Here is a 13,641-nt window from a genome sequence, read left to right as displayed (position 1 = left end):
TCCATGACATTTGGAAGGCTCTTTTGTTGCATGGAGTCTGGTATTGTACCAATCCCATGAGATACTGCTGCTCCTGCCTTTCTTGTCCTCTCCCTCCTTTTGCAAGATGTTGCAGGTGAGGTGACTGACTATGGGGAGAGGGAAAATTAAACGGCTATGCAAATTCCCCTCCTTTACCTCCTCCTCCTCTGATCCACACCTTTGTAAATGGAAAATGTGAGAAATGTTGGGTGGCACCCAGGGGGTTTCTGAACTTCCTCCTTTATGAACAGGCTGGTTTGATCTCCATTGAAATAACAGGTGAGATGGGCACTCAAAATGAAAGTCGCTCGAGAGTTGGTTAGATCCCTGTTCCTTACTGTAGGGTCTGTGGGATATGAGTCGTCAGGGGGCAGAGATAGGGACCCCAGCCATCGCTGTTGGCATTCCGTGTTGCTCATGAAATCTGCAGGAAGACCCTGAGGTGTGTTGAGTTATGCTCACGCGTAGGTCTCCACCAGCTATATAAACAGATGTTTGCAGTGCCAGGACCTGCCTTTTTGGCTGGGAGATGCCTTTCAGGAGGTGAAGGAAAGTTCATACCCTTCAGCTATAACTCCTGCTTCCTTTCCCTCCTGGTGATGCTGATCCTCAGATTATGAACTCATTTTGCATGCACAGTTTTGCCTCAAAAAGGGGAGAGAGAGCTGGAAATGTTCCCTCCGACCTCTAGAAAACAAGGGTTTGATAACATTAGGCAAGCAGCATCTCAAATCCAGAGATACTTCCCCTCCCCTCTCACTTGGCCCTCATTCAGTAAATTGCCATCTTTACTGCATCATGCATGCATCCATTTTCATTCAGCGAAACACAAAAAACATAAATCCCACTAAAGGCATCTGTCCTCAGCACAGTTCTTCCGCTGACTAGGAGCAGGAGCTCATTTCTTCCTCTCTCCTTAACCACAATTGATTAAGGATATTAAGGAGTTTATTACTTCCTAATATCATCCGGGAATGATTTCCATATGTTGCATTATTCTCCGGAGTGGGCAAAGCTCCCCTGTGCCTGTAAAGCAGGGTGCAGTATTGCTGAACCCCAATTACACTGTACTTGAGACTTTATTGGAGGATGGGTTGCAGGTGACCCTTTCTATAAAGACGCATTTCATCCTTAGTTTTCAGATCCCTTGTGGTATCCATTCCACTGCGAAATTAAGCAGACACTCTCCATATCCATTGCAGCTGCTTCTAGTGTTAAATTAAACTGCTGCTGTTACAGCGAGCCGTTGCTGGAGCTGAGTTGTGTTGCTCCTTAATTGTTTATGGCTGTGGATTCGAGCCAAGTAGCAGTCCTGTAGTGGCAAACGCTGGAGATATGACCTGGAAAACAGATGTTTGGGCCAAAGCCAAAGTGGTTTCAGGAAAGATAGTGAGAGAGAAGCAGGAAACCAGTTATCTGTCTGATTTATTGGACAGGGTGAAGAAATTCACCCCAGGGCAGAGTGCTCATACAAGGCTGGTAAAACAGTAAACTCTGATTTTAGCTAGCTTTTAGCCAGCTTTTGCAAGGCTTATATGGGCAGCTGTTGGTTTGCTAGTGCTAACACTAGGTGCGCCAAACCTACAAATCTACAGATGGGTAGAAAATTCTCGCCTGTTTGCTGGTGGCTGCAGAACATCTCATGGAATAGACTGGTTTATGTGAAGTCCCAGCATAAGTCTTTTAGATCTGATACAATGCAGTGGGGTTTTTGAAAATTAGTTCTCTACAGTGGAGGTGCTCCATGTGAATAGATCATCCCTAGGCATTCCCTTTTGCTCTCAAAGGAGAGAAACAGATTCATCCCATGCTAACAGAAGGGTCTAAAATGTGTCCAGCTCATGATCTGAGGGTACTCTGTTTTCACAGAGTCACAGGCTGGTTGAGGTTGGAAGAGACCTCTGGAGGTCATCTCGTCCAACTCTCCTGCTCAAGCAGGTCCACCTGGAGCCCACTGCCTGGGACCATGTCCAGATGACTTTTGATTATCTCCAAGGACAGAGGCTCCATAACCTCTCTGGGAAACGTCTTCATGAAGTACTTGATGACACAGAGCCAAAACGGAGTATCACACCAGGGGGGAGGGCAGGGGGTGTCCAGCTTAGTTTTTCTTAGTCTTAAATGCCACTGTTTAGCAAGCAGATGCACAGATCTGAATAGGTGTCTTGTAGCACATCAAACCAGTCATTTTTGGAGCAGCGGTGTTAGTATTTAGCAGGACAACATACTTTCACAATTTTAACTATGTTGTAACTGCATTGATTTCATTGAAATGTGATGAATGCCTGGCTCAAACTTTTAGCCCTAATTTTATTTCTTTAGAACTTGAGCCAATAGTGTTACTACATTTTAGTGCTGCGGAGTCATTAAAAAACTTTTGGCTTCCTTTAGCAACACTCATGTTCTTAAATGCTCAACATGTTGACTGGCCATCCTGGCTAGCACCCTGAGTTTTTCAAAGTGAGTTTTGAAAGTCTTGCTAAGGGAGTGCTTACAGCCCTTCCTGCACTTCCTCCGCCTCCCATCCGTGGAACAAGTCTGTTAAAGGCAAGGGTATGGGCACTGGTGGTTTGGAAGAAGATACATAATCATCTTTGGCCCAGCAATCACCTGAAGTATTAGTGCAGTATGGCAGAGGAATACATTTCCTTTCACACAAAGGGGCCTGATGCAGATGTTTTGACTGTTAGCCTCAGTCTTTGGGTTTTATTAGCTTTATTAGCTATTAGGTTTTATAGTGATGCTACATTGCACAGAAAGAACATGCAGCTACTTGGATTTCCCTTCTGCTGCCAGAGACACTTTGATTTGCTTTTCCTTTTGTCCTTAGGCTAAGTAGGCTTCTTATTTTTTGAAACAAAGGAAATGGCTCAATAACTGCATCAAACAGAGGAGGGAAATATATATACCTATATTTCTTCCTGTTAGAGAGATTTTTCCTACTTTATCTGATCAGATATCTCCGTTTCTGTGAGTCCAGGCAGAAATTTTAGCTTTTTTGTGCCATGGACCTATTCATTGTACTATTGTGCAGTGCCACAAATGCCCCTCCTCACAGAGCTACCTGTGCTTGAATATCTAAATGCAAGTGGCTTTCCAGAGCAAGTTCATCAGGCACTTGACTATCATGTATCTGAAATACCCTTCTGAGAGATGCTGCTGTCACCCAGAGGAGAACAGGATTATCCTAATCTCCTGCATCCAGCCGTAGGTGGTGCGTTGCCTTTCCCACTAGCTTCTGTAAAACCACAAAAGTGCTGATGTTTTCCCAGTTGAGGGCAATGCCACATGCAGAGGTCCTTGGACAGTCTTCAGAGGAGGTCTGATAGCTGCTGGTGGCCCTTGATCTGCGCATTCCTAGGGATATACAGCGGAAATGGATCACAGGATTTTTTTCTCTCTTTCTGTCCTTTCCTGTCTTCCCCAGAAACCTGATGGTTTTCTTCTCTTTTAACTATCCAAGAGGGTTTATGAGTCCTTGCTGTTTACCTGAAGACTCAGCATGGTTGTTAGCTTACCTCCCTAGGAGCTCAAATGGGAAGGAGAGTCTTCCTGTGCTGTCTGTTCTATGGAATGGCCTTATGTAGGGTAACGAATTTAGGGAAACCTCCTGGGAAGCCTTCCCTGCCACAGTCAGAGAATAGCTGAAGTTGGCTGCATGGCCTGTCTGTTTGCAAAAGTGTCAGAAAGTGTGTAGAGCAATTGCTCAGTACTTGTGAATATTTGGTCCAGAATTGTTGGTGTTTCAGTCCCAGTGCTAACTGTAGCTGTTTGTCTTCATTTTATGAAACAGGAAGAAGGGGAAGATCTCACCATATCCAAGACACAAGCAAAACAAGAACTTGCTGAGACCTGGCCATGCACTAACAGAAAGTTGGTCTGACTTTTATGGTCACCCTAGACTTTTGCACAGGGGGCTGATGGAAACTTATCACTCCACACTGTTGGGTAAGAGAGAAGACACTCAAGTAGGGGACTACATCTAGATTTCTCAAGTTTTCCTCTCTCCTTGATGGTCTTGCCTCCTGTATCCTTGAACAGAGAGTCCAAGTTTTAAAGTCAGCCCAGCCAGAAGAGCAGTTATCCTCATTCCTTCAGCTGAGAAAATCCCTTCCATGTTGTCCACAACTGTGATGAAAAGAGAAGCCGCTCTTGCCAGAGACTGAACTTGCCTTTCAGGAAAATACCATTTATAGGTAAGAAAATGCCATTCCCAGCAATTAATCTGAATGTTCTTCTGTGTGAGGATAGAGGAGCTGCCCTTGGGATAGAGCTTTTTATGTGTAAAAAGAAGAGACTTGGGCTGCATCCCACCCCACAAGTCATTTAACTGTTTGCTGTTGTAATTGAACGATATATTGTTGTCAATATATTTGACAGGTATCAGCTAGTGATAGGATTCATGTCTTTTAACTTTGATGGTCCAAGACCGAGACATCTGCAGCTGAGTTCAAAGTGCTTATTGCTCCCCATTCACAAGACGGGGAGCCAGGAATGACATGCTCAGAAGTTGACACAAAAGTTGGGTGGTAAATCCCAGTCCTTGCACCCAGATAGCACAATGATGGGCACCAGCTACAGCAGTTAATAATTTCAGGCTTCACTAAATATCCTCTCTGGAAGCTCTGAAAGAGTCTACAGAGAAGACCAACCTGAATGCTTTGTTCTGTTTCCTGGTATCTTGCTTTTATACGTTTCTGTTTTCAGCTGCTTAAAATGATCTTTTTTTTTCTTCTTTTTTTTTTTTTCCCTCCACTCTCTACACAGTGTGGTTCATATGAGCTGAATTTTCTCTTTACAGCTTCACTTTTGAATATGGGTCAGCACCCAGGCAGCTGAATGCCCATGCTGTATATAAATAGCGCACAGTTATTTCACAGTTTCATGTTCAGCTTCCAGGCTCCCAACAGCCTTGTATTCCCGAAACCCTTTCTATTCTCATAGCATTCGGGTTCTTGAATGCATGACTCAACATAAATTACAACATAGGTTATCCCAGCCAAGAAAGTCTCGATTTGGCTTCTGTGTATTGTCGTTCTCGTTCCTGACAGCTGGCATCAAGTCACTAATACTCAAAGCTGCTGTTGCGGGTCTTTCCAGCCCTGCAATGACTTCAGCCCTGCAATGATGAGTTCAGCGACGCGGTTAAGCTGACAGCTAAGTTACGCTACCTTACGTGTGTTAAGCAGCGCTCAATCAGTCCATCATCTTATTAGACAGTGGAGGAAGTCAGAGAGTCTCCAGCTGGATGGATAACTAACGGCCGGCGTACCCCTGTCCGACGGAGATAAGAGGCTGGTTAAAACCAAGGGAATTTTTAGACTCTTCCCAAATATCGCCTGTCTTTTGTTTGACACAGGACTTGTCATGTCTCCCTTTCTGCGTATTGGTTTATCCAACTATGACAGTGGCCCTTACCTGCCATCCCAGGGGGAGGTGATTAACCCTTACTGTGCTGTGATGGTTAAAGAAGCCGTGGAGTCAGGTAAGTGGGGAGGTGCTGTATATGCATGTGAGCTTTTATAAGCCATGTGTGTGCCTTACTGTGTCGTGTCTGGTGTGTAGGAAGCACGTTGGTTTGTGAAGAGCCGTTTGTGTCTCAGCACAAGTTTGGGTTTGGCACGGCCTGCAAGGCAATCTGATTTTAAGATGATGCCCAACAAGGCTGTGTCTTCAATTTGAGGTTCTTATCAATTGAATTACGGGTCCCAGCATGCGACAGAGCAGATGAGCTGAGCTGTATTTGGTTTCACTTTTCTATGAACAGTTGATGGGTTGTCAGTGAAATCTGGATGTCCTAGAAATATCCTGGGAGGGCTGTCTTTGTTTATCACATTTTTTGAAGACTGACAGGTCCAGCAACTTCTACCATTTAAAAAAAATAGCTCTCAAACAATCCCAGTCTTTGCAGAGAGATTTAATTTCTCTGTGTTATTGCTGCACTATGTAAAATGTTTGAAAGTGAAACCTCCTGCTAAGCTGTTTCCTGTGTCTGGATATATGGACTTTTCCACACTTTTCCTGATTGAACAACACTGATGAGTCCTCATTGGAAAAACATTTCTTATATATCTTGTGCATGAAAATAGTCCCAATGAGAGGACCAAAAGTTCTTCAGTTCTGCTTTGCAAGAATCATGAAGATAAAGACCTTCAGTGTCAGGGAATTCCTCACATTGGCTGTTATTTATCTTAAATCTTTGATAAATTCCTAATTTGACTGCTGTGACTCTTTAAAAAATTAAATCAACTCAGAAATCCCTTTTTATACCTTGAGACTCCCCATGACTAATCTCCAAAGAATGTTAAAGTAGATTAAAAAAAAGAAATTTTAGAATTTTAAAATAATTCAGTATTTCACTGGGGGGGTGTGTTTCTTTTAAGAGAATTTATCACATTGAACTTTAGCTTGGCTTAAATGATAGTTTAAATGATTCTGGAAGATGTGGTGACAGGTAAATTCAAAAGGAAAGAAAATACTGCATGACCAGATATCCCTAAGATCTCACTTTTTACTGAAAATATGTCCTATTTCAGCTCTGTGCAGGGCTTGGCCATTTGCTTTAATGAGGCCTTTGAAAGCCATAACTCAAGTTGAAGTCTCTTGTCAGTTCCAAAGTGAATAAAATCAAATTGGTCAGCACAGACCTATATTTATTTGTCTTACACAGAGCTGAAAGCTTTTTCTGGCATCTAACAAACAAAACTGTACTAAGGGGATATATTTTTTGTGCTCCTGAGAGTCAATAATAATAATAATAATAACAATAATAAATAATATAGGAAAAATTACATCCTACTATTAAAAGACTTCTGTTTGCTAAGGTGTAATTGCACTTATCTAGCTGTTCCTTAGAACATGGTGGGGGAGCCAGAGCGACTCCTCATCATGTCAGTGATAGCAGCAGGAAACTCCTGAGATTAATTAATCTCAGACTCCCTCCTTAGGGTAGGTTGAATCACCCTTGGGAGGTGTTAATCTGCTGTTGGTGGAGGGTGCCTAGATGTGTAGATGGCTAACCTTACCTTCAGGTGACTAAGACAAGGTGAGGCCATGGTGGGATCCATCTCCTCTATAATTCCAGTCTTCTGCAAGAATATTCATATCTGAGCAAGTCAGCTACCTTTGCATTATAGTCCAGGGGAACACACAGGGATTTCTGTGGTGGGATTCATCTCATCTTGAGGAAGACATCCTTAATGGGTCTGATGAGTCACACCCTAGGAAAGCCCAGTGCTCTCCACTGACTCCGAGGGCAGTTTAGACAGTCCACTCAGAGGTACATGTCTGATGTTCAGTGAGATGAGCCTGACTCTAAATGCCAGAAATGCTCTCAACATGACCATCCTGAGGAGCTGTCATGCTCAAACAGGCTCAGAGGAGGCAAAAGGCAATGAAGATCTCAGGACAAACATTAGCTGAGTATATTTGAAATGGCTGCATCCCTGCTTTGTGATTTTTTTTGATCATAGTTTGCTCTCTGGCTCCCTGGTTTCACAGAACACTTGCTACTCAATGGCAATGGGATTAAAAAAATATATATATATATTGATGCCCTGATATGCAAATTTTGGCTAAGTAAGTGGCATGTCCAAGGAGCAGGAGTGAATCAGCTGCAAAGCTGGTAAGAAATATCAACAATCCTGACTCCCAGCCTCGTGCTCTGACACATGGCCATTAAGATTTCTTCAGGGCAAATGATCGCTGTATAGTGGTAAGTGCAGAATGCAGGGCAGGACGTGTCTAAACCCAGGACAGATTGAATCCCCAGTCCCTGCAAGCTCTGTGCTGGAACCATTTTGGTAAATGCCTCTGCTCCAACTTTTGCAATGTCCTATCATGGATCAGATATATACCGTGTTTAGCATTAGCAAAATGTGAGGGGGTGTCTTTATTTATTTGTTTTTTTGCGAACAGAGCAGTGGTAGATGATAAATGTGTTTGGTTCCCCAAAAAAGGAAGTTTGACTCTGGCTTTGGGTCCATGCTAAATGTTACCCCTTATCGGCGAGCCATGACGAGTAAGTCATTGGGACAGAGGTCCCCAGGGATCTGGGAGTAATGCACATCATCTGTGGACACAGGGGTGTCACAACAATGCCACCCAAAAGAATTTCAGAAGCACAGGAAAGATCTTGGGCAACCTTTTTGTTTTTCCACTTGTTTATTTTGTAAAACAGACTCTAGTGTTTTATTATAGAATCTTTAATAAACAACAAAAACACCACCTCCATACAGTTAGAAGTGTTATAGCAATTTGTTACTGAAGACAAACCATTTCAGAGATCTTAGGTGCCTCTGAGGTATAAAAAAATCTGCCCTTTCAAAATGACTTCTGCCTTCGCAAGCCACCCGGCCCGGTGTCATGTCACCACCTGTCTTGGTGACATTTGCTTCGTGAAAGATCCTGCTCTGTGTTTGAACTCAGCAAGCTTCCAGGAAAAGTGCTCCCAGCCACAGTGAAAGCTGCTGCCCGGGAAAGACAGATGCTATTTTATTTTTCAGGAACCCAGGGTTAGATTAATCCCTGGCAGAATTCCACAGACGTCAGCAGGGATGCACCGGGGGTGACTGTCTGATCCCGTATATTGGCCAGTTCATTCACATTCCAGGGTTTGCTTATTTAAGCCTTATGTTTTGGAGTGCAATGCAAACGAAAGCACTTGTTTTGCAAGTGCTGTGTTTCACATCCGCGGAGTTTCAGTGATGTAGCAAAGAAATAATGGTCCTTACCAAGATTTCTCTTGTCCATGATGCTGGGAAGTTTATGTCTCATTTTTATATCTGATTTTGCCTGCTTTTGTTGAAAGAGTGAGTTGAATATATATTTGCAAGCTTGATGGCAATGAATTAAGCCTGCAGACAATGAGCTCAGTATACGATTGCCTAAATCTGCATATGTGAAAAGTCAACTTCACTTAACTGATAGAGATGGATTCACCTTAGATGGAGGTACTATAAACTTTGGGGAAACTGAATTTGAACCTAAGATTTAGATTTGAACCTTAGATGTTAGAAAGACATTCTTTACTGTTAGAGTGGTGAGGCACTGGCACAGGTTGCCCAGAGCAGCTGTGGATGCCCCATCCCTGGCAGTGTTCAAGGCCAGGTTGGATGGGGCTTTGGGCAACGTGGTCTAGTGGAGGGTGTCCCTGCCCATGGCAGGGGGGTTGGAACTAGATGATCTTTAAGGTCCCTTCCAACCCAAACGGGTCTGTGATTCTATGATTTATCTGCACAACTGCTTGTCATACTGGGCAGGAAAAGTGTGAGAAGTGATTTTACACTGCAGGACCGATCTCCACTCAGCTTTGCGATGCAGACCAGTGCAGCTCGAATCAAGTTTATGTGACCGAACCAAGTGCAAAACCGCTTTGTGAGAGCCAGATGTTGGGTCATGGAGTGAAATTTCAGCAAGTCAGTATTGGTTGCAGCATCCTGCATGCCTCTTCTCAGACCTAGATCTCTCTAGTGGCTCTGGTAGTTATTTCTCCTTTCATAGGAAACCAGTGTTCAGCGTAGTGAAAGGAAATTTTTGTTATAAACTCACAGCCCTGATGTTTGTTCTCTCCCCAATAAACATTCTCTCATTTCCGGAGATGAATATTCCACAATCAGGAATCACTGTTTCCTTTTTTCTCCTTCTCTCCTGCTTCCAATAACTTTGGAGCTTGTTTACCAGTTTTAATCCCTCCTGAAGGTGTGTTAATGAAAGCTGAGCAGAGGAATTAGTCCTCCCATCTAGAGGAAGATTTTCTCCAGCACCTACCATGTTCCAGGCTACCGGCTGCATGTGCTTTTCCAGCTGGGATTATTGGAAATAAGAGCAGGGTCTTTAGGAGACAGGAGTCGCAGGTCTGCTGCTCACACGACTGCTTTTTATTCTCTTATTCCACCAGCTTCAGCATCTAATGGGTTGAAAATTTGCAGAGGGTAGCTGTGAAATAGAATTTACCTTAAGTGTCCAAGCCTTTTACAGGGCTATATCAAATAAAATGGGCTGTATGAAATAAATAAAGCTGGCTGAGACTCTTTTCAGAGAAAACTAACTAGACATAACTCTCTGCAAGCTAATACTAAGCCTCAGAGATACTCTTCACCATTTTAAGATGTGTTTTCTGTGAAGGAAGAGGAATTAATGCATGAGGAAGAGGTGCAGGCAAAGTTTTCTAGGTTGAAAACTCTACACCGCTGTGGATGGGGTTGCAGGTCTGCAAGACAGTTCATATATTTACATCCCTGAGTTAGCTGAGATGCAGCAAGTGGCTGGACGTGCCCTTCAGCTAAACCTTAATCATAAAGTGCATCCAGCTTTTGGAGGAATTAAAGCAAACCTGTTTCATTTTGCATTGCCATGGGACAGATGATACATGAGGATGGTTACCTGTGATGAGATTCACCTGATTAGAAGTGGGTATCTGTGGTGTCAGAATCTACATTCGAGGTCTACTCAATAGAGTTGATAGAGTCAAGAATGGAAATTATCTTTTCTAAGGCAGGTGTCTGCATTTGGTGAAATGAACACACCCTAACTCCATTGATTTATATGGATTGTATTCTCTTCACTGGCTATGAATGGACCCAATGTTCAGACAGCTCAGCTATGGGCATACACATTGTAGACACCTAAAGTTAAGTGAGATGAATCCCATCCTAGGTTTCACTCTAACATGACCCGTTACACACCCTGCCTGGAGAGAGACCTTACAGTGGGTAAATAACACAGATGTGTCTCAGGGACTGCAGAGTGGTGGCCTTAGTGCAGATGAGAAACGAATCCAGTCAATCCAAACCTCTTCTTGTTGACAGAAAATGGCCAAGTGTACGTGCAGAAGAAACCCACCATGTACCCTCCCTGGAACAGCACTTTTGATGCCCACATCAACAACGGCAGGGTCATGCACATCGTCGTCAAGGACAAAAGTGCCGAAATGGTTTCAGAGACCACGGTGGAACTCAAGGTGCTGGCGGAGAGGTGCAAAAAGAGCAATGGGAAAACAGAGATATGGGTGAGCATCACTTTCTCCTCTTGCAGGATGTGATGGGGGGCTGCTGTGGGGCAGGGGAATGCCTTGCATCCATGCCAGGCTGTGACTGTAACCAGCAAGGCAGCAGGAACTGGCTGCCATCCAAGGAATAATGTTTTGAGTCTACTTGGGTATAACTTGAAGGAAAGACTTCCATGCATATAAAAAAAAAAAAAAAAAAAAAAAAAGAGCATGGCACATTTATATTACCTGCTGCTGTTATACTGAAACATATGACCCCTGTTAGCAAGGATTCTGGTTCAGGTGAGCCGTGCCCATGTATTAATCTTTGCTGGGGACAAATGGTAATATGGGCAGCTAAATATGAATTATTTTATGTGCTCTGGGGAAACAGCTTTAAAAATTTAATCTAGTATCAAGTAACTGATTCACAGCTACCTGACTTCAGAGTTATGTCAGAGGAACTCCTTTAAAATCACTGGAGTTATAGTGGAGTAAATTTGAAGTAACAGTCTTCATGAGGATGCTAAATGTAAGGTTGTGTTCCTTGGTAGTCCAAGCAAGGAAGTTCTTGATAATAGTCTTTAACATGTAGCGTTCAGTAGCCATGCCATGAGTAACAATAAAGTGGAAAAACATTTGGAGAGACACTGATTTCCTGGAATTTGTTTTTTGTTTTATTTCTCATGCCAGTTCTCAGGCTAAGTTGCTTGGGTTTAGAAGAGAGTAGAAAAGTCAAAAAAGGCCTTGGTTAATTAACAGGCCTAAGAACAAGATTTGGTAGAGATTTGCACATTTAACACATAACTTGGAAGGAATTGAGATACTTAGAGATGGAATTGAAAACCAAAAGGCTCTGCTCAGCATGGCTCCAACCCCAGGCTTCAAAGCCATGGGAGGCAGTAGCCTGGTGAGGAGGAGAGGGGGCACATAGTCTGGGGTGCTGCTTGCTTGCAGCAAGGGTAACAGACATAAGGTCCAGTGGAGTTGGGACACCCTGATCCTGTTCCATCCCAGCCTGGTAGCAGCTCCTGAGATCTTCTCTCTGCTCACTCCCTGATACAAGGTATAACCTGGGGTGGGTGGTCCCAGATATGCCATCCTGCAAGGGTCATGAGGAGACACAATAGCATTTCTCTCACTTTTCTGTGCAAGGGCACTGTTTCACCTGGAAGGTAGAGAGGTAACCTTGCTCAGGCGGTGCTGGAGGTGGGTGGGGAAGGCACTGCTGTGGTTCTCAGGCTGAAGAAATCCTTGAAAGTAAGTCTTCTTATTCCTAGGCAAGTGGATCCAGATTTACAAAGGCACCTACGGACAGAAGTTCAGATAGGTGGGAATTTACAGGTCCAGTGGGAAGGCCCAAGAAATGCCTGAGTAAGCTTGTAGCATCACTCACATTGACTGTAATGGAAGGTAGACTTGGAGAACCAAGTGTCCGAAAGCTTTCAGCATCTTTTAAGTACCTGTCTGAAGTTGGCTCGGTTTTTTGAGATGATCCCACTTCACCCTTGCTGGATCCACTGGGAACGACAAGTTTTCTCTATAGATAGTGCTGGTCCTGTGCTGGTGTCTAAAAACCTGCCTACAGCTTCTGTGGTTTACTCACATTTATCTCTTCTATCATGCCACTCCAAGTGATAAGAAGTGATCTAGCCTTCTCCTTCTCTAGTTGCTCCTACCCTGCCTTGTTGCCCCACACAGGTATGAGCAACCCAAAAATTAGCATTCATCGGCATTCATCAAGTCCCACTGGGAAAAGGATAGCTTGAGTCATCTGAAATGATTATTGCTTCTTTGAAGGACTGTTTAATGATTGCACTGGTCTTTTTTTTCTTGTTTTTTTACTTATCTCAACCAGCTAGAACTGAAACCTCAAGGGCGAATGCTGATGAATGCAAGATACTTCCTGGAAATAAGTGGCAAGTGATTTTATTTGTTAATTGATAGATGTGATTTTTGGTTATGCGGTTATGCCTATGTTATTACTGATTTATTCATAGGAACTATCATAATGATTTGAAATGAACACTCGAGAAAAGCAATTTTTATTGTGTGGTGGGGATGAAGATTGACTGTTCCTCTGTGATTTGAAAGGCAGATTTTTGGCCATTTTACTACTAAAATGGTAGATTTTCTCACTACGCTAAGCAAGACAGAATAGATACATAAGGAGCCAGCTCCCTCTGAAATCATTCTGCTTGTATGTATGCACATAACATGTGCCATGGTGTGCATTGTAGTGCAGATGTAAAGGCTGGGATACAATTTACGGTTGACAACACCTAAGTATACTTGTTAGTAGGGCTTTTAAGATCAAGAGCAATCTAGGCAAAACCGGAAAGGAACCTAGAGAGTGATTCATCTGATCAAATAAAGGTTTCTGCTGCAAAGTGAGCTGAGTCATTCACTGGGCGCCATTGCCTGCACCAGCTAAGACCTCCAGGGACAGGGGACACACCATCATTTACATGTCTTTACTAGGAACCAAATTCCGCCTGCAGAGTTTGATGTCGATGTGAAATACATTTTGTATGTACATCATGCAAAATGACTTGCAATCCAAATGCTCAGTCTTATTCTTCTGTCTTTGATGCCAAAATTCTCACACCCTCAGATGTGGTGTGAAGCTCTAA

The 13,641-nt window shown here is 43.3% G+C and overlaps 1 protein-coding gene and 1 long non-coding RNA gene across 5 annotated transcripts in view; one reads left to right on the top strand and one right to left on the bottom strand.

The window, feature by feature from the left end:
• PRKCQ (protein kinase C theta) overlaps positions 1-13,641 on the top strand; it is a 64,182-nt gene that overhangs the window by 14,248 nt on the left and 36,293 nt on the right. For 2 of the 4 annotated variants that reach the window (XM_075759910.1, XM_075759996.1), the window contains exons 2-6: positions 3,815-3,969; positions 4,063-4,217; positions 5,381-5,506; positions 10,830-11,029; positions 12,867-12,927. In XM_075759910.1, coding sequence (XP_075616025.1) covers positions 5,389-5,506; positions 10,830-11,029; positions 12,867-12,927 — 379 coding nt within the window. In that variant the 5' untranslated portion in view covers positions 3,815-3,969; positions 4,063-4,217; positions 5,381-5,388. The remainder of the gene's footprint in view (positions 1-3,814; positions 3,970-4,062; positions 4,218-5,380; positions 5,507-10,829; positions 11,030-12,866; positions 12,928-13,641) is intronic. The other 2 variants (XM_075760082.1, XM_075760166.1) reach the window with 2 other exon arrangements.
• LOC142602788 (uncharacterized) lies at positions 3,015-7,249 on the bottom strand. The gene is made up of 3 exons (XR_012836589.1): positions 7,047-7,249; positions 5,193-5,295; positions 3,015-3,378 (listed from the first exon to the last, which is right to left on the bottom strand). It is a non-coding gene; the product is annotated as an uncharacterized LOC142602788 (long non-coding RNA).

The sequence above is a fragment of the Balearica regulorum genome, chromosome 1, assembly GCF_011004875.1.
Source record: "Balearica regulorum gibbericeps isolate bBalReg1 chromosome 1, bBalReg1.pri, whole genome shotgun sequence".
Taxonomy (NCBI): Eukaryota; Metazoa; Chordata; class Aves; order Gruiformes; family Gruidae; genus Balearica; species Balearica regulorum.
This window is presented reverse-complemented; position numbering and strand designations above follow the sequence as displayed.